This window comes from Mycetomoellerius zeteki, unplaced genomic scaffold, assembly GCF_001594055.1.
Source record: "Mycetomoellerius zeteki isolate Tzet28-1 unplaced genomic scaffold, Tzet1.0 scaffold311, whole genome shotgun sequence".
Taxonomy (NCBI): Eukaryota; Metazoa; Arthropoda; class Insecta; order Hymenoptera; family Formicidae; genus Mycetomoellerius; species Mycetomoellerius zeteki.
In genome coordinates, this window is record NW_017257296.1 from 434,789 (window position 1) to 462,269 (window position 27,481).

Sequence of the window (27,481 nt, forward strand, 5' to 3'; positions counted from 1 at the left end):
TGAGAGAGAGAGAGAGAGAGAGAGAGAGAGAGAGAGAGAGGAGGGAGGAAGCGCGTTTCGAAACTCGAAATCTAAAGAGCACTCAGAGCCACGCGAGCGGCCGCGCGACACGGTACAAGTATTCGGATGCCGATGTGAACGACGTCACGTTATGTGCATCGAAAAACGTGCGAGCCACGCGAGGCTCGCTTGTGCCGTCTTGTTTCTCGTGGCGATTATTCTGCCGCTCGGTGAGTGTATTTTCATTTTTTTTTATTTCATACCTATGAAAAAATACTCCGATTTTTCTATTTGTGAAGAAATATTTCTTGAATATATTATTCGTTATATCATTAATTATCTTAATTTATTTATTATGTAATTTAGTGTAAAATAACGTATTTATATAATGCATGTGTAACCAATATTTCATGTTTACTGAATAAGCTTTGTTCAATATTTTATGTCGTTGTTGATTTAGTTGCAAATAAAATTCGTGCGGTAAACAAGTATTAAATTTAATAACTTTTAATTACATACATATATAAATTTATATTAATTAAATATTTTTAACTTATATACTGAATTAAATTATTAATTTTAATCGGTTTTAGTGATAATTAACTAAATTGTTATTATGTAAATTACTTAAATTACTATAAATTACGTTAATTGAGAACATATTATATTTATATGTAATCATAATTATATATATACATTAATTATATATATAGATTAATTATGTTACTCAATAAACACAGCTTTTGAAGGATTAGCTGTACATATAAAATTAATGAAATAGTGATCGATTACGTCGTCTAGCTTTTTACGAATGGTAATCAATTCAACGATCAATCTTCAAAGCACGCAAGATGATTCAATCTTAAGCACGTCAGCTTGTGTCTGCGTTTTAATTTATATGGCGCGCCTGAAGAACAGAATAAAAAAAAAAAGAAGGATGTCCACGTCCGCGTCCGAGATAAAGCTTAAAAACCGAGACGAGACGTTTACCTCGTATTTTAAGAAGAGATGGGGCTATGAATAAAGAACGTTTAAGAGACCGTGATAATATGTAAATTTTTGTCTCATAGTTTTTAAAAACCGCGTTACGAACGTTCTCGTCCGAAATTAGCCAACTGAGAATCCGCTTCTCATTACTTCGCTTCGCCGCGTACATTATCTTGTGGAAAACACGCAAGAATTATCATTTAATTAGATTTTATCTGTTAATCGGAAACCGTCGTGCGGAGCAGTGGTACAAGTCGGTAATAAATCATACATTTTAAAAACACGATGAATTATTTTGGCGTAAGGCAAGACTCTTGAGATCTTTTCTACAAAGATTCCCTCCTCTACGACGGGATGGAGAAAAACGACGTAATGGACCGGCTATCTTACATTAAATCCTTTTGTACTTTCATTCCTTAAAGTGCGAAGAATACGCCTCCCATACGACGCGGACGTCTCCTCCACCTGCGACGCAGCGGAATGGAGAAGAACGATGTAATAGAGCGGCTATCTCACATTAAATCCTTTCGTACTTTCATTCCTTTAAAGCGCGAAGAATATGCCCCTTTATACCACACCTCTTCCATCCGATGGCTCATATCTTAAAAGTGAAAAATAGTCCACTACATCTCCGGGGGAAATTTCCTCGTCTCGCAACGGGAGAAACTCCATTCCAACCACGGTTTTTCTCTTTGCGAAGCGCAAGCGACTTGAAGCGCGGTCTGTTAATTTTCACAATGCATTGTGGACCGCGCAGTCACAATGAAATGCCAGCCCCCGGCTCTCGCCCCGGCGTCTTTCTATAGCGTGATGTAATTAGTTTTGTCGCTGGACGCGTATTAGCAGATTTACGAATTAACATTAAGTGGATTCTCTCTCTCTCTCTCTCTCTCTCTCTCTCTCTCTTTCTCTTTTACTCTTTCCGTCTTTCTCTGCGTCTCTATGTATGTGATCCACTTAAACAATGAAAAAACAATGAGCACCGGGCAATCTAACTTCACCACTTAACTCGTTTACGATTTATGCGGTTGTTCGCGCGGTTGGTACATTCGCACGTAATTACGTCGTTGCATATTCTCCGTGCAGAACAGGATTAACAAAATGGCGCAAGATTTACGGGGGATGAAACGCATGCATACTGTTTCTATAGTACTTTTTACTCATTTTAGTGCGCTCCACTTATGACTTAAATGGAGTAATATCGTTCATAAATATCGCAGCGGCGACGTTGCATAAAACTTCAAAATGCATTTGAGAAAGATCTAAATATTTGGAGCGTAGTTGAAACATAATATTTGCGCACCTTTTTCATTGTTTCTAAATGTTTGTATGACTGCTGTACCCTCGATCGTTTAATTAAAATTACGGTAATCGCATAAGTAAGAAGAAATAGAGAATTCACTTTTTCAAGATTCTTCATAATCATTCTTATTATTAGGGATGCACCGGATCGTAAAATTACCGGATACAGGATATCGGATATTCGAAACAAAATGTAACATCGGATATCCGGTATCCGGCCGGATATCCGAGAAGGCAATTTCTTCGAGTCGGATATCCGACATTTTCCGGATTTCTGACTGGATTTCGGGAAAATGTCTTAAAAAAAAGCCTATAGAGAAAAAATTGTAATTTTACAACAAGGTATAAGATATAGCATTATGAATATACATACTTATTTTTAAAACATTGTATAATAAAAAATCAACAATTTAATGACATCAAATTTCAACCGGATATATTCCTGGATACCAATGATATCCGACTATCCGGTCGGATAGTAAAAAAGTGCCGGATAATTTCGGATACCGGATACTTTTCTGATATCCGGTGCGTCCCTACTTATTATATTAATAACTTTCGCGAGACCTATAATTCACAGTTATGACATAACATAATAATCTCCTCGTAATCGGTTTTTCCCATATTCGTCTCTGTAGACAGCCGTCAAACGTTCAATGAATTATTCAGCCGAAGGGATGAGCTTAGCGCATAATGTGAAATAATTATAGAAAACGGGCTGCGTCGTTTTTCATTGATCGTAGGGAATATTCTTTGGAGGGATTATTTATCCTTTTATGAAATAGAGAGAGAGAGAAAGAGAGTGGGAGGGACGGAGGGAGAGGGAGAGAAAAGTCCTATTGGTCGAGCTCCGGCGCCCCGGAAATTCATTTCGTTCGATTGGCGATGCAACATTACCGGAGGTAATCTCGTCGTCCCCAGTGTCGTGTGTCGTGAGCGAAAATTGACAAGGGATTAACGACAAGGCCACGCTCCGCGCATCAGCTGCGATGCTGGCTGATGGAGAAATTCTCTCGTGATGTCGAGCTTATTATAGGTGAACTATAAGCGGTTTGCCAGGGAAATCCCGAATACCTGGGAAAACTCTCTCCGAGAGTAGGCAGTTTCCCAAGGTCCCATTGCGCGTTACACCGAGTTATTCAAAGCGCGCGTCGCGATTATGCGTCTCGATTTGAAATTATTCCGGGCGTTCTCCATCTCCTTGCGTTTTCAGATCGTTCAAAAATTGATCACCGTACATACGAAATTCAGATTCGCTTCCCGATGAGGGAACCCGAGGACCTTTCCCTGCAGGGCGCGTCGGATTCGCACTCGCCCCGAGCTTGTGGATCGGGGTTGGCTCTCGTGAAAACTCGATGTAACTTTAAAGGTGATGACCCGTGAATATTACAGATGCGAAATGTTGCGCTGGGATCGCGTACGCGCGAGTGCGGCAAATGAAAAATTGCCGGTGCGCGCGTGACGGTGCGCGCACCGTACGCCGAAATGTACTCATTTATTCACGTTCATGCGCCGGCATAATGTGTCATACATTATGTTATTCTTGTCGAGGCAATGTGAAAATAAATGTGAAACATTCAAGCGTCCCGATTGCTGATTTAAGCGACGCACGCCATTAAAGATTTAAACCAGCTTCCCCTAAAACCGCTATGTGTTTGTAGTAAATGGTATAAATGTAAATCCATATAAATGGGTAATACTAGCTATACGCGATTCTGGATGCATTTGCGTTGGTCAATCAAAATGATAAAAATCAGAAAGAGCGGTGCGATTTATACATTCAGTGGAATATATTATAACAACGTCGTTTACCACTGATTGAATTTAATTAAACTTTCGCGACAGAATCACTACTCTGGTGGTCGCGATATTACGATGGTCGGATGGTATTACGATAGAGAGAAACGAACGAATTACTTTCTGCTGCCTAAGGCGAAGCTTAGCTGCTCGCTCTAATTGTTTCTAAAGTTGAAACAGCTTTCTTTATTCCGCCTTTGTCATGTGTGTATTCTGTTCCTTCATATTTCTCTGATAATAAACTGAAAAACAATCGGTTTAAATAAACACTGTGTAAAGATACTTACAGCTACAAATAGGAATACATAAATCGAGGAATACATATAAATCAAATTTCTGGATATATCAGAATTTAGAATAGAATTTTTATTAATAATTTTATGAATTTTAAGTATAAATTCACGTAAATCAAGTACATCCGCTTTACAATTCTCGATGTATTATTTGCGTTAGTCAATCAAAATGATAAAAATCAGAAAGAGCGGCGTCATTTATTTGTGCTCGTGCAAAAAATATATTTAAATTTAAAATATACATAAATTACATACAATTTTAATTTTATAATATATTATAAATACAATTTTAATATAAATCTAAATTATACACAAACTTAATTTGATATAAACAAATATATATATGTATATATATATACACACACACATTAATATGCACATATATATAAATATTTGTATATATATTTATATTTATTATATGCATATTTAAATACAGACACAAAATATTAGAGTGAATTCTCTCTCTGCGGGATAATCTCTCCTTTGAAGGTACCTCTTGCACGGGTACCTGCATTCATTAACGTTTTCAGATACAACGGTAACAACGGAGAAAGTCGATTACCGCTGGATTATACCAATTGCCACTTGATATCGCTTAGATTAGATTCAAGGATGCCTCTCTCGACGGGTTTTCTTCCGACAATGGCTAAGGAAAATGCGGCCGGTACCGCCTCTTCTCTGAATCGAGAGCCTCGTAAAAGTTTCGAGTATAATCTACCGTGAAAGTTTTCGGGGCACATCTCATAGATTCCCTTCGTTAGCGCGCTGAAGTCCGTATTATAGCTCGCGAATGGAAAAATTGCAGGTTCAATGAGAGAAAACTTCACGTTTCTAAAATGAATAGACAAAATGTTATCACTAAAAATTACTTCCCGACGTGCGCTACTTTCGAAAGAGATTTGCAAATGATCTTTTACATTCAATGACGCCAGTTGCATTCTCGAACGTCAGAAAAATTTGAAAGACGTCTAAAGAACGTCCTTCGAGGAATTAAGATATTTCTCGCTCGTCCTTTAGAGATCGCCTAGCCATCCTTCTGCTTCCTCCTTCCTCGTTCGTTTCCATCAACTTGATTTTATCGCCATCTTCGCGCATTAAAGAATTTCCATATCGACGAGCGGATAGTACGCTCGACAGAGTGAAATGACGGGCGGGGACCAATGACTTCCGGGGTTCCGTGTGGTAGTTTCATTGTAGTAACAGTCCAAGTTTCGACCCAACTCGTGGCACAAGTGTGCGCGAGGCTCCGACAAACTTCACAATAGAACTTCCGCATTTTCGCCTCGCTGACTGCATCGCCCGCGGAGATGCAGTCGCAAGAAAGACGGCCCTCTACTCCGTCCATCTCACTCTTATTTTCCTGCCACGGCCAATCGAGGATGCGTTCCATTTGGCACTCGGAACGCTCGCGAGCGTTATTTAATATTTCGTTGTTTAATATTTCATAAACAGCAAGGATAAAATGATTACATGAGCGTTGCGAGCATCAAGTGGAACGCAATCCAAAGTTGGCTCTTAAGATCGAATCCCCTCGTGTTTACAGGACTGTGTCAAAATGCACGTGGTACGTCCGGGGATAGGATGGCCTCGAATCGTTCCGGTGACGGGTCGCACACTCTGGGAATCCGTCGACAGTATAGGTAAAGTATCGCCGATCTCCCTTGAGCTGTAAAACCTGCCGCTTGCTCGCCAACTTTTCTTCCGGATGTAACGTGATGCGGGGAACGCGAGAAACGAGACTCTTCACGAGGCTCCAGCTACGCTCTCGGTTCACAATGACGTATGCTTTGTCGTATAAATCTGCGTATCCGGTCGGATATCACAAGGGAAGTCTTTAATAGAATTACGCTGTAATTATAGCTCGAAATCACAAAGGTCTATTGGAACGGTAGCGTCAAAGAAGCGCTTTCGAAATACCACCAACTGGTCGACAATTAATCCTGTAATGTTATTCACATGTTATAGAAAGGAATATTCACAGAATGAATGATTTTGCTTATAGTATCTAAAAATTTAATTAAATACTGATTTAAAAATAATTATGTCGGACACCCAAACTGGTAACTTGCTAGATATAATTAAGCAAAATCGTTCTGTCGGTATAGGAAAATATTCAATTACGGATGATACATTCTTTTAAATATGCTTCACTTACATGTGCAATTTGTGTATTTACGTCCTACAATTTTTATAAATGTATTCGACATCTTATTATTTTCCTTTCCTTAAACAAGCAAGTTATACAAACCGACAGAAATATAAAAATATTTTCTCTTGGAACAAAGTCTAACAGGGTTTAAATGGTCTTTTAGAGTCTGGAGACAGTGAAATTGCGCGACATGGTTCCTCTTTGTTCCTTCGATAATTTATTTAGTAGACTGAACAGCGTCTCTTAGATCCCTTGTTTTTTGCGAGAGCAAAGATGGTTAGAGCTGTTGTTATCCGCCAGCGGGGACGCATCTTTTGAGGGAATGGAGACTCTCAAGGAAAACAGAAGGACGCTCTCGTCGCGAGGCGTTATCAAGGAGCCAGAGGAGACGGAAGCGGAAGCGAAAGCGGAGGCCCGCGGCGATGAACGTGGGGACAAACATCTCCTTTTGTCAGAAAATGGTGCGAAAATTCTGCCTCGGCGGAACGTAAATGTCAGTGAGTAAAATTGTCTCTCCCTAATGTTAACGGGAAACGTATATTCTGACTAAATCAGTCTCTACGGCAAGGCGAAAATACTCGCGGAGCGAGACACGACATTCGTTTCTAAGTGAATTTACGTTCCGGAAATTTTTCATGTCGACGTAAACACGTATATTATCTCCGTATTTTATGAAACTCAAATGGGAAAAGTTTTCCAATCATTAATCGTACGTACTCCATTTAATTTATGATGCGAATCAACATACCCTTGAAGATCTATCTTCGCTATTTGCTCGACAGCGACCTTGAGCAAGCAACAAGAGGGCAACTTCGGCAGTCGGACGCGCAAAAAGCGTCGTAGGAGCAAAGAGGAGCCGGGTGGTTCCGATGTTAAGGACCGCCTGTACGAGATCACTGAGAATAATCGAGAGAACGAGATAATGGGCAAGCGGGATCGATCGCCACGGAAGAGGAACGACCCTTTCTCAAAGTTGCGGCCGAAGAATCGGGAGGCGCGAAAGTCTCGTGCGGAACGACGAAGGCGGAAAAAGGACAGGAAGGAGCGAAATAGAGGAAGCGGGAAGGATACGCGGCGGAATGACAGACGACAGGATGTCGCGCGACGAAAGCGCAAGAGAAAGACGTACGATGGCCTGAACGGACGTGTCCTTGAAAAACTCAACCTCGCCGGGACCAACACGTCCGAGCCGACGATCGAAAATTCGTCCAGTGTCGCCCCCGATCGCGCCTCGTTGACAGAGGCCATCGTCACGACGACGTCGTCGAGTCTTCAACGTCATCCAACTCTCGAGACGACGAGGAGACTGACGAGAACGACGCCACGTCTCGGCGTTTACGCGGCCGATACGGTGGAGAGGGAATTCTCCAAGCAGCTCGAGATGGAGATCTCCAAGTCTGCCTTGAAGGACCCCTCAATTCTAGATGATGGTATTTTCGATACCCCTCCGAAGAAATCGACCGAACGGAATGCAGCAGCAAGCGACGTCAACGTGAACCAGGAAGCTGTCGCTTCGTCGGAGGGCAAAATTGATTTTAAGAACTCACATTACGACGCCGAGAGGATGCTGGGCTACTCGAGGACCGAGGAGGACCTACCGATTCTGGATCTGGAGAACGAGGTGCTGGAGAGGACCCTGAAGGACTACAACGCGTACATGACGTCGCGGCTGAAGCCGTTGTCGTTGCCGCGTTACGACGAGCTGTCGATCCGTCGTATTTCCGGCACTCACTCGCCGAGGAAGCCGATAATTAATTCCGAGGAGAGCGCCGAGGAGATCGGCGACGGAAACACGGAAGTCACAGGCGTAACGGGAGCGATGCAGGACGATAGCAACACGAAAGGGGACTTATCTTGCATAAACGGGACGTTCCTACCGGCACCTCTATCTCGTCACGCGCTGATCAAATATGTAAAGTAAGTGCTCTCCTTCTACCATCCATAATTCAATGCTCGATATCCGATGTCAACGATTTATACATGGAAAAAAATAGATCGGGTGACTCAGCAAAGCTATAGTTTGCTGGGCGAGATCAACATCTGTAACTAAGAAGATTCGATGGTTCGATAAAGAAATTATGTTAATAAGAAATTATCAGTATGCTAATTCTTTGTTACATTGAAAACTGTTAATGTAACAAGTTTTCTTTAACAGCAAAAATACGCGCCATCTTAGTTAGCATGAGTTTTTAAAAAAATTTTGATCTAAATATTGAATTGGTTTTCATAGAAAATTGTCTTTGCTGTATTTATAAATTTACTGTGTTATTATAATAAATTTTACCTATAATTTTATTCAGCTGCACGACTCGTTATTTTAAATAGCTGCCCGTATATTACGGTTGTAAATTTGCTGAATCAGTGAAGTTTTTAGTTATTTTAACAAATCATGTTTTTCCGTGTACGAACGCTAATATAAGACATGCATGAAAATTGAAATCTCCCGGAACGATTGACGTTAATTTTAATTTCAAATTTTCCGTTTTCAAATTAATTTCTTTTCGACTAAAATATCAATCAGACAGATATTTTAATCATTAATTTCAATGAAGTTATTTGGTTTCTATTTGATTAAGATCCCAACAAACTCAAATGTGTACCTTATCTAATTAACATAGATATGTAATATTGATAATCAAGGAAGATTTATACAGATGAAGATAAATTTAGAACATTTGAATTTCCGAAAATGTCGGAATCCTTTTCTCGCGACGAGCTTTCAAATTAAAATCAAAATATATATCCCAATTGCCATTTAGCGTTAATGCCAGAGTCTTCCTGAGAAAATAGAATTTTATCGTAAAAATAACTCGCCGCGTTGACGTCACAATTATAAAGGTCCTCGACCCCGGGCCACGAGTATTTGGAAGCCGATTACGAGTGTGTGCCAGGCTATGGTATGGTATCCACGGCGAGCCGATTAGTCTGCAGAAATCGTCAGTGGGTCGGACAGGTGCCAAAGTGCGAGATCAAGCAAAACCCGAACGGGATGTGCGCCGAGGCATCCTGCGAGCACGTTTGCAACGAAATTAACGGGCGTCCCGTCTGTTCCTGCTACGAGGGATTCAGATTGGACGGCCGCAAATGTGTCGGTGAGCACGATTTCGCCGTGCGAATAATTATCATTAATGGGCGCGATTTTTGGAGATTTTTTATCCGCCAACTCTTCGTCCACGTAGGTCAAAACTTTTACAAGTTTTTATTTCAGTCCGTCTAATTTGACTTTATACATATTTACGTACTTTAGATACTTTTACTTTTAGATTGGTTTCCATTTGGAATCTTTATCTCAATATTTTATTTCCTTCATATAAACGCTACCTATTTATCGCAATTAAAGTGATCCCAGAGTAGTAATTACATCTTGCTCAAACCTCAAAGTATCTTATGAAGTCAATTAAGTACGCCTTTGCGAGTAAATCACGCGGTTAGTGGCGGGTTAAACGCACGATGTTTCTTGTTTAGATATCAACGAGTGTTTACTGAACAACGGTCATGGTCCCTGCCAGGACACCTGTCGAAATCTCATAGGAGGATACGAATGCTCTTGCGAGAGTTTACAAGACGCGTCGCTAACTACCGACAATCACACGTGCGAACGTAACAGGCACATCGGTCCATGCAGTGTTAACAACGCCGGATGCTCCCACACGTGTCTGTCCACGATGGGTCGAGTGTTTTGCCTTTGCCCCGACGGCTTCATGCTCGAGGACGACTGGAAGACTTGTCAAGGTAATTGGACGCCGGTGAACGCTCAATTAAGAGACCTCGCTTGTACACAATTCAACTTTGCTTCCTTTTTTTATTTATACTTTGACATTAATTCAAGATCGCATTGCGAGACGTTGCTGCCTGACGTGGTATTTTAAGGATGATTATACTGCAAGTATATATACTTGCACATACTCACGCATATATTGAAGTCACTTTTTATACACTTATAAGTGTATAAAAAGTGACTTCAATATATGCGTGAGTTTTCTGTCTACCGACAACATATTATACTGCATACAAAAATGGATTTATATATTTAAAGTATAATGCAATTTTTATATGGAAAATTAAATCGTACATATATTGAAGTCACTTTTTATGGACTTTCTACGATAGGCTGTTAGTACAATAATAGATCAGATGTCAAGAAAGAGTTATAAGTGAGTCGGTATACTAAAAAGAAATTTATTAAATCTTATATTTACTTGATGAAAAAATTATAGTTAAATAAAATTAATGGGTTTTGCATTAAATAATAGATCACGACTAACCAATCATATAGTAAATATAGTGTATTGTTATTTATGTTGAGAACTATCATCTTTATAATTGGCTGAAATATTGTGACGTAACAATCTAATATGATTTATTCCGGTAAGTTTCCTAAGATTTATGAGCTATAATTCTAGCTTTCCATTATGATGTGAGTGATAAATAACGGTTTATTATAGAAAATCCATTATACACTTGGATTTGCAGTGTAATAGTGATAATTTCGATCACTCGCTCTACACTGAATTAATTCATATTAAAGGCTGCTTTGTAAAATATCTAAATATGTGACAATATAATTAACTTTGATAAATTAATAGACATATATTCTATTTTAAATAACGTGATAATATTATTATTGGATATTTGATCGTGATAATAGTTTGAAATATACTTTATAGGTATGACTTTTAAATTGAATTTTGCAAATTTCACAGCAGCTTTCGATATGTATTAATCTAGTGTAATAGAAGAGTGACCGAATTCACTCAATAATTCAATGGAATTTTCGCGATGACTCTCAATCGCAGTAAAACGCACTTAGTCCAGATTTTACGCGCTAGCATTCGCGGGATATCGCTTGGCACGACACTTTCGTAGCAGGGAACAGCAGGAAAACGTATTGGGAGACGTTTGACAAATGACGATCATTTCCCGTAGACGTGGACGAATGCTCGGTGCCGGATCTTCAGACGGAGCTGTGTCGCTACGGGTGCATTAACACTCCGGGCTCCTATCGATGCGCAGAACCTATGGAGCTGAAGGATCAACCGGTCCTGGACAGCCTGTCCATCACTTGCCTGCCGGGTTACGAGCAAACCTCCCGCGGGTGCATCGGTGAGTCGGATAATGGAAAATTTTCGATTTTCATCCTCAAGAATAGGGAGGAAGTTTATCTCCCCGGCGTGTTAATTTATGCGTTAGATTAACTGCCGCAATAACGCGATAAATTCTATTCGATAGTCGAGGCGTTGAGAGATAATTTTCATATTAACCCTCCGTAGTCTGACGTATTTTTTTGCTAGTCCAGCCGGATCAATAATGCTTGATTGTGTTTTTTAAAGTTTTTGGGCTCCAAAAAAATCTGAAAAAATTCTGGCACTCTTTTAACTCAAAAATACAATTTTACAATATAACCCGAAACATTTTTAACTTTTTTTTGTACGCCGAATTTGAAGCAGAATAAAAACTCGCTTGGATCTTTAAAGTCCCGATTGATTCGTGAAGGATTAATTTTTAAAATATGATTAACAGCGATAATAAATCCTTAATATTATTTTTTTTACGAGAATTCCTTGCGTCTCCTTTGTGTTAAAAACCACTCGGAAATGTGGAAACGAGATTTTGACGTTAATTTCAATGAAACCCGTGTCTGACTGCATCCTCGAGTTTATTGTTAGACGACGCAGCTACGCGCACGAATTATAACAGCGCGGATGAATCCACTTTGCAAATTTGCGTCTGTTAGGACGGCTGCTTAAGTCAGGAGTTAAGCTAATAAGTTCTCGTTAATAAGTCGGAAGCATCGTGTTACTGTTAGGAATGGAGGTGTGATCTTCCGACGTGTACACGAAAACTTTGTCAGAAATGCCATTACTCTATAAGCTTCGGACGTGCGTTATTATCTTGTCAAAATAATTTATAAGCCACACGTAGAGTCTTTCAATTTTTTTATCATGTCTCCCTTATCACGTCCTGTACTTTTCACTTCTCAGTTTTCACCTACAAAATTGCGAATCCTTCTCGTGCTCGACGATTGACACCATTCCTCATATTTTTTTTTTTTGCTGTGGCCGCGGTATTTCGTTTAGCGAAAAGCTCACGTTTAAGTTCCTTCGATCGCAACATCCCGGACAATTCTCTCGTACGATCCCTTCGACGAAAGCACGCGGCAGCTTCAGTATTTTCTCGAGGAAATCCGAGTTGGCTCTCACTTCTTTTTCCGCAAGACGGCGAACGAAGTACCTCGTCGAATTGTAACCCCACAGCCCCGCAAGGACGATACCTATATCACCATCAGTTGCTTTTAGATAAAGAGAAACAGAAATAGAGAGAGAGAGAGAGAGAGGGGGGGGAGAGACTTTTCTTTTCCACCAATCGTGCATTCCTCGGGAGAGTAACCTTCTTAGGAGTCTCGCGAGTTTCTCCCCCAATACTTTCGAATATCTCGGAGCGGCTCGCACAAAATGCAGTCCCCGTTGCAATCCGTTTTGCCGACGCGCACAAGCGCGATCGGAAAAACGCAGTGCTTTTATCGGCATTTTGTACGAAATACGCTTCTGCGAGTTCCTCATACTCGCATGTACGCAAGTATTTTTGTCGCGAATGCGAAAACTCTCATATATATGTTTAAGATTTTTGTAATGGCGGATACTCGTAAAATAAAAGTATTTGATTAATTGACGTCTAGACGAGGAAACGTATTCAAGTCGGTACATTCATAGAATATATGTGTCGTCTAGTATTTTTTTCTTAAGATTTATAATCGTCGATTTACGGCGCAGACACATGCCGAGTATGTTTCTCTAATTTCGCGCAAAATTCTTTAATTAAAACAGGAGTATGCAGAAGTTTTAATCTTTTTTTTCAATGTTCTGGTATAATTATTTTAAATTCAAATATTTTATCGCCTTTTCATGTATTTATAAGATATCAGATTATCTGAAACGTCATATTTTATAATTTAATGATGCACGTAATTTTACAAAATAACAGTGAACATAATGAGCGACGAAAAGTTTTACATTCGACTTTGAATTCGTATGAGTTCCAGCAAGAGAGAAAAATATTGTTAAAGCATGTGAATCAATTTGCTCTTCGAGGATATTGTATCTCACAATACGAAATATTGCAAATACTGGTTTTGTCGTTTTAAAGATAGTAATTTTTGAAGGTCCTTTTGTACATCTAGTGGGATATGAAAGGCGTGTTCTATTACGAGTTCCTTAAACTGTTGATGCCAAACAGTAGAGATCCTTAAGTAAGACATTGGATACCATTTAGAGAACTTCTGATTGGTCCGTTATATTTTTCAGAACCTGAACTGCTTAAGATAGAATGAGATAGATGCATAAGATAAAATAAAGTGGATATTTCATTCTATCTTATACATAATCTGTTTCGTTCTATCTTAAGCAGGTCATAAAAAATATGACGGATCAAACGTATAGAGTTCAATCTCTTACTTGAGAATCTATCAAACGCTATTGTCATTAATTGAATGATTTGGCCATGAAATAAGAAAAAAGTACTCATATTATATGTCAAGAAAATAAGAAAAATAGGAGAAAATATACTCATACGCAAAGGAAAAAAAATTTTTTAAATACTAAAATTTCTGCATATCTCTAATAATTGATGCGGTGGTGAATTACTAAGAATACTACAGCTTATTTGATACAACGGCGTTCGTGATTTGCGAATTTTACTCCACGGAAACTCAATCCATTTCCGTCTCCTTTTTCCACAATCATTAAATAGCCTCAGGGGAAGAAGTTTTACGTGAACGCCATCTTATAAATGATTGACATTACGAGTCGCCCCGAGGCGGAAATGTGCGGCTACGAGAATCCACGCATTCGCGGGTGATGTAACGATCGATCCAAAGACCATCTTAAATGATCGGTGAGGGTGTTAACAAAGTTTTTTTTCTTTTTAAGACAAGAAGAACCGCGTTTCGCGCCCCTCCTTTGCTCTGCGAGGAAGATAAAAGAACCGTAAATATCACGTCGATCCCGCGCGAAATGTCACGTTTATGAGAATCCCTCCAGGTATTCTCGCATCAAAGTGAAATTCTAATTTCGCTCCCGCAAAGACGGAGGACGTGTACCGTTTTTGTACTGGCGAAAAATGGACTATCGCGATAATCTTACAATCTCCGGCGGTGTGCACGACTTGAAAAGAACGACTGGGGTGTCGGTTAAAAAGAACGTACGGGTGGATTTCTGTGAAAACTGGAGCGCCGACGAAAGAAATTCTTGCTCAGCTTTCCGTCCTCATTGTGGCTGATCCGCCGCCGCGCCGGTGCGAGAAGTTCTTGCGATAGCAACGCTTCTCTCTCGAATAAATAAATGAACTGCGTCCACGTTCTTGCACCTTGCTTACGTTTTCATACGAGGAAGAGTATACGTATTGGAAGATTTATCGCGAAACCGCGGCGCAAAAACTGGGATTAAAACAGAGTAACGAAGAGTAAAAATTGCACAGCACGGTGATAAACGATGATCTAAGAATTTCACTTAGTGTTTAATAAAGTTAGTTTCCGTGCTGTGTCTTCATTTCAAAACCATCCATTTATACGCGGCGTCTTCAAAAGTTTCAATTAATTAATCATAAACGGAGAGGAGGGACTATCTTCAATTTGTTGCTAAAATTAGCCGGGATTATGAGACACCCTGTATGAGCTTCCGCGCAGATTTATAAGCCGTGAAAGCCGGCGAAAGTCGAGTGCTCTCGGCTATCATTGAGAGTGCTCCGGGCAATAGCGGCTCGGCCACTTCGGTCAATTTAACGTAATCTCGCCGACGATTGAAAGACAGATCGCGGACCAAAGAACGCGAGATCACCGGTGAAGGAGTCATTACGGCGCGAATGAAAGACGTCTTGTATAACGCTCGTTTCGATGTGATATGGCGAATGATCGTCGGTCCATGATCCGTTAAGAGACAGATCGTTTGACAGTCGTGACGCTCGCCCGAAGGCGTGACTATGCCGAGACGATCTCAGATTAAAGATAACTCGTGTATACGAGATCGTTTATAGCCTCCTAATCAATTGCAGAATGTGTGTTGCAGTTACATGACGCAAATGACTTCGGAATGAGAAATGATTAAGCCCGAGAGATATAATAGTCTATCAGTATTAATGAAGAAAGATATAATATTGCATCAATATTAATTGAGAAAGATATAATACTCTATCAATATTAATTAAGAAAGATATAATATTGTATCAATATTAATAATTAATATCATTGATATGAAATATTTCGTGAATGGTTATTTTTTATCTTGCTTTAATGTTTTAATATTTATAAAGTATTAATTCTATATGACGAAATGAATCAATTGGAATAAAAAGACACATAGCTGCGTTTTAAAAAGCTTGTAATTTGTAATCGGTAGTTGTATTATATATTTTTTTCATTCGTGTTTTTTTTACATTAATTAATTCATTTCATTATTCTGTGCATGAAAAGGTATGCAATCAAATTATTTATTGAAAAATAAATATTTCATGAGGTTTCATACTACACTTAAAGCTAAAATAAAATGGAAAATATTTAATAAATTATAAGATTTTTTTATGACTAGCCTAATATTTGTTTGTTTATTTAGAATAAAACTATAATATGTTATTCTATATAATTGAATTTCTTTATGTTGCACATTTTAATGTAAAATAAATTATAATAAATTATAATAACATATTATAGTTTTATTCTAAAATAATTTAAATTGATAACATTTGTATCTCATAAAAAAACTCACACAATAAACAGTGAAATAAAATATAATTAATACAATATTTAAGATCGAAATATATTAAAATAAAAGATATCTGATTAATTATTCGTTCTTTACTCTGTACTTTTGTGAAATATTCATTTCTCGGTGACCTGGAAATATCGAGTGTCATTATTGAGCGTTTCTATTTTTTAGTTTTACATTAATATTACACTTCTTATGTAAGAGAGATAGAATTCTGATCTTTTTTACTTCAATAATTCTGTTTATACTCCTGTTTATAATCCTTTATACTGATGAAATATTTGATTTATTATAACTTTTTTTATATCTTTCACGGTAATTTATTCCTTTCGTCTTTTAGTCTAAACGTTCAAGTGCACATTTATACAACCGTACGCGCGATGCATGAACACATATATTATATGCCCAACTAAATGTAATCTATAATTGGCTGTATCCTCATACATCGAAAATTTCTGCTTGAATTAACAAACATGTCTACATATAACTTTTTAATTTAATTTTTCGAAAACCTGCTTGCTGTGGTATTTTGATTCGCGAATTTCGAGGGACACTGTATATTTATATTTGGACCTCTGTATTTAGATATCAATGAGTGTGTGGTTGATAATGGCGGCTGTACGGAGGTGTGCGAGAACACCGACGGGAGCTTCTTCTGCGCCTGCGACGGAGACGAGAAGGCCCTGTCATCCGACGGGAAATCCTGCGTAGGTACGTGCTCCTTGACAAATCACTTTCCGTGCCTCGTTCATTTCGCTCGAGACATGCTTCCGTAGCGCCGGTATGGTACGATGATCGAACGCGATGGGTGAATGCGGACGGATGAAAGCGATAAGTGAATGTACATACTGGGTGTGCCGCGGTCGTTGCCGCGCTTTCCTTCGCCGAACAATTTCAACGCGACTTCCTCGCGAGAAAACAAAAGTTGCCACTCAACGCCGCTTCTCTTTTGTCGTAAACTTTTTAACGTTTTCAATTACACGTAACTTTGTAAATTTTCGCAACTACGCGTTAACGGGAGAGTACAACCGGCACCCGGTTAGTCGCGGCGCATCCGCAAGGGTAGTATTATGCAAAGCTGTCACGCAGGAGCGACTTCCACTAGGACGCGTCAGTCGCGATAGGTCCTTGCTCTGATACCGCCATTGGCATCTGTAATTCCTGTCTTATGTGCATACATAACGTATTTGATACGTGGAAGCGTCGCGCGGCTGACGTGGCTGACATAATACCGCGGCGATGTGGAGCGTTCCACTTTGAGCGCTCGTACATACGTAGATTACGCTCGGAGCCCGCGGAGCTTTATGAGCCACACGTGAATGCTAGGCTAGCGTTGACGCACGCTATTAGTTCGAGGCAGGTGCACTTAGTGCGCGAGCTACAATCGATATCTGCCCACCAATGAATATCCGCTTAATCGTTTATTTGTTCTCGTGGGATGAAGTAACATCGCGTTCAAAGAAAAGGAAGTATTTTTTCCATTTTATTCGCATTATCAGAAATTGAAGTAATTGATACAATCGGAAGTATAAATTGGATACGAATAATGAAATTTAATGTACTTAATCGTGAAATAATGTCTATCTATATTGGTAAAAGCGTCTTAACCCTTCGACGCCACTCTTAGTGTGGTATACCCAAATTCCCAATTTGAATTATTCTTTTAACATTTCTAGGTTTTTTTTAGGTTTTTTTCCTTTATGTCGTTAATTTAACTAAAAAAATGTGGAGTTAAACAATTTAACTCAAGAAAATGTATTAAGACTCAAATTTCGTTTATTATTTACTAAACGCAACGTCGTTTATTTTGAAACTAGCCACAGAAATGGCTTTATATTTTGACACACATGAAAATTAAAAGAAAATAACAAAATATTATTTAAACAAAGAGTTATCATTACTTTTTTTTATATCTAACAGTGCAAACTACAACTTTTTAATAATATTACATACACATTTGCTTATTATCGTGTTGTATTCTTTGTACTCCTTTATATCTAGTGTTTCAATTTAAAAAATGTATTATATAATATGTTCATTTTACGTGATATATCTTTATACAATACTCAGTATGTATTACACTCGTGACAAAATGTACAATGTGGTATTGAAGGATTAAAGCTTTTGTGAAAAAAAAATCTTCGAGTTACAATTTCAGAAGTAACGAGCATTATTCTCTTTCTTGAATCGGTAATTCCTCGTTGGTGATTAGAGCTTTTGCGTCGCATATGGATTATAATCTTGGACTATAATCCATGGACGAAATTATATAATCTTTATCTCGTTCGTTCCAGACATAAATAGTATCGCGTGCCTGCCGTTAAATCCGGTCGATCGCGGCTATTTAATATGCTCCCGGTCAGCCACATCCAAGTTGTGGCGCGACAGGCGAAAAGTACCCAATCGACCTAGCACGAGGTGCTTCCTGAAGTGCCCCCGTGGGTATCAGCTTCGCGGTGAGTACGAGTTGACCTGTCGATCCGACGGCACCTGGGACGGACCGCAGCACGGAAAATGCGTCAGTGAGTATGGAACTTTCTAAAAAAAGACACAGTATGTACAATTTATTGGCGTGGAATAACGATTTTCGTTATACTGTCTTTCTCTCTGCCTCTCGATTTCGTTTAACGCAACCGAGATATTTCTGAGTTCACGGTACTTTAATATTGACAGATAATTAAATTTTCAACGAAGCGATGAGTTCTTAAAAATATTTAAGTTTCATTAAACTTTTCTTTAAAATGGTAAAGTTGTTTTGAAATTGCGATCTGAAGAATTCCTTTTTTCTTCTCAAGACAGCTGGAACTTTGAGAGACGCTCAAGTGGAAGATTTTTAATGACGAATATTCTATTTTAATTATACAGAGTAGAATTTTAATTATACTGGATAGAATTTGACGATTTTCAAAATGAAACGTAAATATACATAAATTTCTAATATAACAATAAATTAATATTTAAATTATATTTTATATTATTATTTTGAAAACCGTCAGGTTTTTTGGCTCAATCTGTATCACTCACACAAAATTTTCAGTATTAGTTTATACACCGGAAGGTATGTCTATCTGTTTCCTTTATCAGAAAAAGAAAGAATCACTAAAACATTTTCGCGTTTTTACGTCCGCTTGAAAAATTGACGCGATATATATCGGCGATGGAATCGCACCGTTCTTTCTCTTGCGACAGGATATAGCAAGCCCCGATTGGAGTGTCCGAAGGATGTCGTAGCCGAGTTACCGCCGGGCAGGGACGAGGCGTTCGTGACCTTCGATCAACCGGCGACCGATCTCGATTGGTTCCGATACGTGCGATCGAAGCCTTCTTGGGGTACGCGACTCGAGGCCAATCTGGAGCCCGGGGTGCACGAGGTCACATTTTTCGCGCGACACCCGGTATCGAAGAAGCAGGCCAGCTGTGTATTACGCATTATCGTCAAAGGTAATTAATTTGCGCGGATGCGTGTTAACGACGTATTACGGCTATAAGCCCAGCTAACGATGATTCTCGTACGAGCGCTCGTGATAATCACAGCACACCCCTCTACAGCAAGCGGAAATGGCAATTATTAATTCGTAATTGCCCAATCGCGATGATCCCCCCCCTGTCTCGACAATGTATACATGTACCTTCCCGTAGTTAATTATCACATCGGAATTTTTGTTTGAGGGAGGCAAAATACGATCTTTGCGGTTTTTCAAACGCCCGCTTGTGCTCAATAATTTATAACGCTTTGAAAAGATAAACTGCAAAAATCACTGCGAACGATTTACCGCCGTGAAACGTTTAAAATCAAACACCAAATATTAAGTTCCCTGAAAACGTGATCATTCACTTAGGGTCAGTTACTCCACGGTAATCCATGATACGCCCCTGCATTAATTAATTCGGATTATAGAGATTGCACTTTGCGGAAGATAGTGGATAAACGTCTCTTGAACCTCGCGAATCTTGATTAATAACAGATGGAGAAGGTAACGCGTAGGTCGGCTAATTCCATCGGAGGAACATATGTTAAATAAACTACAGAGCGCAGAATGGAGAGCCGTACATCATTTAACCGTCGCGAAACTTCGCAGTTTCTCAATGATTAACAGCGCGAGATTGAAATATTCTCTCCCTTGTTCCCGTTTCTTAGCGCACTAGATGATAATTCGGGATTCACGCGCGGCGAGGACGCTCGCTCGATGTAAACACGTTGGTTACGCGAGTTCGCGCGGAAAAGAGGGAAGCAGCGCGCGAGTTGGCAAATTGTTACGTCGCCTCATAAACGAACGTCGTCGTATCAAAAGTTCTCCGCGTCTCGCCCATTAAGACCGGGCGTAGAGATCCGTTAGATGCGTCTTAAGAATATTACGTCCCGTGCACCACCCCCAACCTACCCCCGTCTTCCCCCGACGCATCTTGCCGGGACGTGAGCGAAATACGTGCGGCAGCTCGTTGCACCGCGAGTTAAATCCTTATATGATTCCGCGTAAACTTACTTCTCGTGGCAGAAACTGGTAAATTATTACTGTACTTGTAAAAAAAAACTTGTTACCTTCTTTTAGTTATCACTGCGACGCTATTCGATTTGCGTTTCGAGTCAACACGCGTAGCATAGAGAAATGCAATTTTTATAACGTATATGCAGGATCGGGAAGTTGCTTGTAACGTCGTTATGCTGTTGCAATTATTTTTTTTTCAGTAACAAATAGGGAACGATATTACATTCCCTTGCCTATATACAATTTTATAATTTAAAAGCTTTGCTGATCAAGATTTAAACTGGAACCGAAATGATACATTCATCATCAACGTTTCTTTTAAACCTTGCGATTATATGTAATTGTCAAAATTAAATTTTATTAGAGCAGATACGCATTGTTTTCTGCGTCGAATTCTAGCGTTCATTTTGTTTTTATTATTATATCGTTTATATTTCTTTATTTGTTCCCAACACAGTTACATTATTGGGATAAAAGTAATGAATATAATCGTTACTTTTATTATTATTATTTTATATATGTATAACACATGTCGTTCAATACATTTGTTACAACAACATTTAGTGACGCAACTCAAAATACATGTTCTAAAAAATGAGTTTGAATGTTTGGAACAGGGTTGGCAGAGACTAATGATTTTTTTTATTAAGAATAAAACATTATGTTTCTTCTTAAATATGTTTTTAATTCTTCAAATATGCTTTAAACAGTATAAACATTATAAAAGAACATGTTTAAAATATATTAAAAATAACAATTAAGCATGTTTTAAACTGTTTATATTTTAATATAAAACATGTTTAAAACATGTTTTTACCAACCCTGCTTTGGAATCATTAAAATTTTGTAACATTAATCTTAAAATATATGCAATTCTGATATAATGATTGTTCAGGAATAAGAGTACGTTCTTCTTTTTTCCTTTATATTTCCGTTTTTTTTTGCAGCCAACTAAAAAGTAATAATTTCTAAATTATGTTCTTGTAGCAAATGAACGATATGTATAATACATGGAAGTGCATAAACGAGTTGTTTCCACTATATTGCGATTAATAAACTAAACCATTATAGATCTATTGTTAAACTGTCAATTAGCGATATGTACTATAGACAGTTGCATGTCAAAAAACAAGGTCATCAAAATTTAGTGAAAGAGTAATAAAAACTGTAGCCATTTGTTAGTTTCTGAGTAACGGTAACAAGTTATTTTTTTAAATCAATAACAAGTAACTTTTATAATAACGAGTAACTTTTCAAATTAGAAAAAAAGAAGATAACAGTAACGAGTTATTTTTAGAAACTTTTTAGTAACTTTTCCAATTCTGCATATACGTCCGAAGTATCTTTAGAATTTGGAGCGCATAAATTTGTTAGTAAAAATGGTGGAAACAATCCGAAATCCTCGGGTGTTTACCTCTTCGAGTGAGCCCTTTCGGACGATTTAACACGCTGCATTCCGGACGCGTTCGATGCAAAGCTGCAGGTTTCGTTTAACCGAGCGGCATTCGAGGATTGCATTCGGGGCTCCGCAAATCTTATAGAAGTACAACGCTCTCATTTGTGTGCCTAAAAGTAAGTTGACGAAACTAATTTAATGCAAAACTCCGAAGCTTCATCACTGACACTCGAGCCAGCGAGTTTTCTTAGGGAGGACGCTGGCCTGATTCCGCGGATAAGTCCGCGCGCGCAACTCGCCTCACTATTTTTTTCTCACGAGCGGTAACGAGCGAGGGACTTGGCGCATGAATAAGCTTTTCTAGACCAACGAATGTACGATGCAAAAGAAAAAATATCAAATTATGCTCCCTTTCTCACGAGAGCATAATTCCCTCCTCCCCCTCCCCCCTCCTCCATTTGTTTCCCTCTCGTCCGGATGAAAAATATATTTACCGGGAAGGACACACGCGCGGCAGCAGGAAAACTTGAATTAAGCTTATGTCCCACACCTTCCCCTCTAGTTTTATAACTCCAACGTCACTTTACGCGCGACGAGCGATAAATGAACCTCGCTCTTCACGCAGACCTCTCCTATTTTGTTGTACTTTTTGCGCCCGCGAATGCGCCAAGTCACCGATTCATCATTCCACGACGATGCGGAAATCGAACTTTCTGACATAACAACGTCCATTCGATTCGCTCTTGCTAGGGGTAATTTTCTCACGGCCTGTAATTTCCTCGACGCGAGCGGTAAAATGAGCAACAGAAAATCCTTCTGTTACTTCATTTTAGTAATCTTCATGATGCAAGTAGACTTGGTGTGTTTTGCACATATTTTTTGCTACAGCCAATGAAAACTTGGTCTCTTATTCGTCTATTTTTCGGCGGTATTATAACAATTTTAGAGTCTGATAATTAAATTGCAAAATGTTACCCTTAGTTCTATTTTTAAATTTTAAAATTTATAAAGGAGAAGATCCCCGATACCGATATACCACTTTGTTTTTAGACAATATTTCTTAAACAAAAGGTAAAAATACAACTTTAAAAACATGAATACAAACTATGAAAAGTGTCTTCTATCAGATAGTACAAGCAGTTTTTATAATACTGTTTGCAATTTTGTAATAATTAAGTTTTTCGTAAGTTATGCAAAAATGAGCGTCTGACAAAATGAGCTCCAAAACTGACATAGTAGGCAATAATGCCAACACATTCTTATTCTATAAATAAAGATATATCCTATTCTGTAAAGAAAACTAATTTATGAAACTATAAACATTTAAAATGACATAATATTATCAATAATACAGTCACTATTATTTTAATTACGCAATTTGCAAAAGAACACCGTAAGAATTTTCTTCTCGGATTCATAGAATTTGTTTTTGGCTGATTTGGTATAGAAATAAGCCACAAATATATGAACTATGAGTTTGTACTTCTTTAATTAGCTAAACAGATCACGTTTTTATTAGTATTAATAAGGTGCAAAGGTTAGTTTCTAAGAAATTAGAGGATGTCGCTTTAAGAGACCTACGTCAGTCATCGGTGATCTTCCTCTATCTTTTTTCATTGATATTATATTATTTACGTGGGCCGTTTTTTAATCATATTTTTCTTTACTCCTCATCTTTGGGAAATGAAAAAAATCTTATTGATTTATATTTCATTCTCTGATCACTGCAACTTTTTCAATGTTCCACACAACACGTCGGCATAGTATTTCACTTATTGTCTAAAAGTGAAAATCGTTGTATTATTTTGAAAAACAATAAACATTCGCTGATGGTTACACCAGTTATAAATGTAGTTGAAAAATCACTGATTCACTTTGAGAGAGAGTACAATTACATCTCTCACAGTTATTTCACAGTTTATAGCATTTCAGAATTTGCATCAAGTACTATCCTATGACAAGTACGCGCGTCTATGATTTATTGTTGCAAAATACTGAAATTAAGGTCAGCGCGTTGCTATGTAAACTCGTTTTAATTACGAGTATTTTATAGCTGATCCCGAACTTTTAGGTGGCGAGGCCCCGAAAGTCAACAATTGTCCGAGGGATATCGAGGTCGTCGGCAGGAACGGAACGGCGATCACGTGGACGGAACCGACTTTCACGGATAACGTGAAAGTGACGCGGATCAGCAATAACGAGGTAATTAAGTATCGGAATTTCCTGTGAAATTTGTATTAATTCTGCATCCGTCGCGAAAACCTGAGTAATGAGTTCGTTTCGGGTGAGGCTGCAGTATTCTAGCTGTATCCTAATTACGGATGAATAATTGTAATTGACATTCCGATATACACGTTCTATATAAACCGATGTTCTACATAATTATTCAATAATATCAATGTTATTTGATCCGGTTGATTTCCATCTCGGATATTCGACATGTAGCACGCATCATAAACAAAAATTGGTTGATATCTCGATAATCGATGTTTATGCATCATAAAAAAAGGTTGTCGTTTTAATATGTGCATTTGATGTACTCGTATCAGTGCAGCGATACACACGTTGCGAGGACTCAATAATCGCTCGAATTGGGCGGAACGCGATTTTCAGCGAATCGTTAATATTTTGCAAGCGTGAAAATGCCCATTATGTGATATTATCCGATGTAACATATCGAGATTGCCATTTTATAAAACGAGCGAAAATCCGCTGGCAGAGATACGGATGCGATAAATTAAGTTCTACAAATGAATGATCACGGATGCTTTTCTAATAATGTGAGAACGCGCGCATTACTGCCGTTACAATTTCCTTTACAGAATTGTGATAATCGCGGCACACCAAATGACTTGATTAATTAACGGTGATATCTAAAATTAACGCGCGATATCGGAATGTGTGTACTGTATCGCTGGCTTTAATTAGCTTGTTTGTCGACGCGCGTCAATTATTACGGTACCGAATTGTACCGTAGCTTCGCGTCACTCGTCCCAAAACCACGCGCTTTTTGATGAATAATGCAAATTTTTCGTGCGGCGAGATACGGCTGAGCAAAAGCCCGATTTCTCGGTACGAAAGCCGCGAGCGTAAAATTAGTTACGCGTAATTTTCCACTGTAAAAGAGAAAGAGAAAGAGAAAGAGAGGACGAGGATTTTGGAGAATAAATCCGCTCAGGAAGTGAAATTCCCACGTTTGGCTCGTGCCAAAAATTCTCGTGCGAGTTCAACCCCCGGAAGAGTTGATATTCACTTCCCGGAAGTCGGCGGCGAATTTCGCACAGCAGATCTCCCTCTTCCCCACCCCTTATCGCCGCGCGCCACCGCGATTTGTCGTTGGCGACGATATTTTTCCGTCTTACCTTGCCGCAGAGTCCGGGCCGTCGCTTCGACATCGGCGGTCACAGGATCGAGTACGAGGCGAGCGACGACGCCGGTTGGTCAAGCAAGTGCGTCTTCGTCGTGGTCCTTCGTCAGGGATAAACGGCCGGAGAGGTGCGACGGGGAAGAATCAGGGACGCGAGAGCGAGAGGAAGGAGGAAGAGAGAAGAGAGAGAGAGAGAGAGAGAAACGAACGGAGTGAAGAGGAAAGAAGCAGCGCGGAAGAATAACGATAAGGTAATATAAATGGAAATGTTACGCGAATCGGTTATACACAGACGTTCCTTATGTAGGCCCCGTAATGGATTCCGTTTTGTCCAGCAGGTTACACGCGGGAAAAGTGAGAAACAGAAACGGATATCCTTTCGCATGTACTGGCGCACCCCTTTCTCAGCCCTCTTCCCCCTCGCGTACTCGCGACACCCGGGCGTAATGAAGTTTTAAGACAGGGATGGAAGTACGTAACGATTAGCCGCTAGATTTATGCGATCGAACTCCCGTCGACTGCCACTTTTGATAGAATAATGTAATGATAGTTCGTATAGTGTTGTACGAGGCATTTCATTGTAAGAAGCGAAGATCATTGTCTTGCGCAGTTGGGGGAAGGAGGTGGGATTTTATTCAGATAGAAATGCGAAAGCCTCGATGGCTCGTATTAAAGTTTTTATAACCGAATTCGGCCACGAGTGATTTTGTCAAAATCCTACACGGAGAGAATTTTTTCTTAGAATTTACCCTGAAAATATGGTAATCCTGGGACGACACTGTATTTAGAAAAATTTTATGTAAATTTCTTTCATTCATTAATAAAACTACAATAAAATATGTATAATAAAATATATAAGTTTGATTAACTTTACTGAAGTGTATGGTAAAAATCTTTAAAATATTTTCCTCTATAATTTATATCACGTTTATTATTTGTGAGTATATTTTCATGTCCTACAAACTATGTCACTATATATTTTAATTGAAATAATCAGGAGTACAATTAGTGCTATCCGAACACGCTAAGTTTTTTCTTCACTATAATCCATTGACAATTTTATATTAATATATTGACAATTTTAGTCACTTTCGGTCTATCTTATGTGTCTTGCGTAATGAAATACTTAGCTAATTACATTTATTTCATATCCGTTTTTTATTAAGAAGAATGTATACAATATCTTTTTTATGCACTTGGCGTATATTTTTTCTTTTTTAAAAAGGTTTTTTTTAGGTTGATTGTACCACAACTAACATATTTTCAGGATAAACTTTAAGAGATAATTCTGTCCGTGTACGAGAGAAAAGGTATATACACTTCTTCTCCCTGCATATATATTGTCTCACTTTAATTATACTATCTCCAATTGACGATCAATGTAATTTGTGATATTAGGTCTCTTCTTTATTAATGAACTCTATGAATTGATGTACAAACTTATACTTGTTTCACTTCAACTTACTGCACTATATACACCAGTATACTTCAGAGAGTTCTCTAATAAAGAACAGGCCTATAATTTCCAGTTCCAATTTATAATTGTATTTGGAGTCCGACAAACCAAATCGACGCACAGTTTATAGAATTGAAAAATATATTTGCAAATGTGCACATGAATATTATCAACATCGAAATCCGCTTTGACTGAAAATAGGAATCTTTCTCTTATTTGGTTTCTATTATCTCATTCTATAACTTTAATTAAGCTTATAGAGTGAGACAGTATAAATTAGAGTGAGATAGTATATAACATATACAGGGAGACAGTATATACATATATCTTTCTCTTTCACAGAATTTTGCCAAAATCGCTCATGACCAGGCTTTGTTATAGGATCTCTAGCTCGTATAAAATTCGCGTCATATCGCTCGTGTAAAATTCCTGTAAAATTTTCGCGTGAAGCTAAGCCTCCAATTTTGTTGATCAACGGCTATCGCGGATCCT

The 27,481-nt window shown here is 38.6% G+C and overlaps 1 protein-coding gene across 2 annotated transcripts; it reads left to right on the forward strand.

Moving 5' to 3' along the window:
- On the forward strand, positions 1 to 26,241 carry LOC108724877 (uncharacterized). Of its 2 annotated transcripts, none has more exons than XM_018451562.1 (13): positions 1 to 230; positions 5,923 to 6,019; positions 6,829 to 7,025; positions 7,311 to 8,445; positions 9,367 to 9,620; positions 9,994 to 10,260; positions 11,455 to 11,631; positions 16,869 to 16,994; positions 18,578 to 18,805; positions 19,473 to 19,724; positions 24,238 to 24,368; positions 25,539 to 25,784; positions 25,872 to 26,241. In XM_018451562.1, the coding sequence occupies exons 1-12, from the start codon at positions 152 to 154 to the stop codon at positions 25,647 to 25,649; spliced, it is 3,054 nt and encodes a 1,017-aa protein (XP_018307064.1). In that variant the 5' UTR covers positions 1 to 151; the 3' UTR covers positions 25,650 to 25,784; positions 25,872 to 26,241. The 2 variants fall into 2 exon arrangements, with proteins under 2 accessions (XP_018307064.1, XP_018307063.1); XM_018451561.1 differs by having other exon boundaries at positions 72 to 230; positions 25,869 to 26,241.
- The last annotated feature ends 1,240 nt before the right edge of the window (positions 26,242 to 27,481 follow it).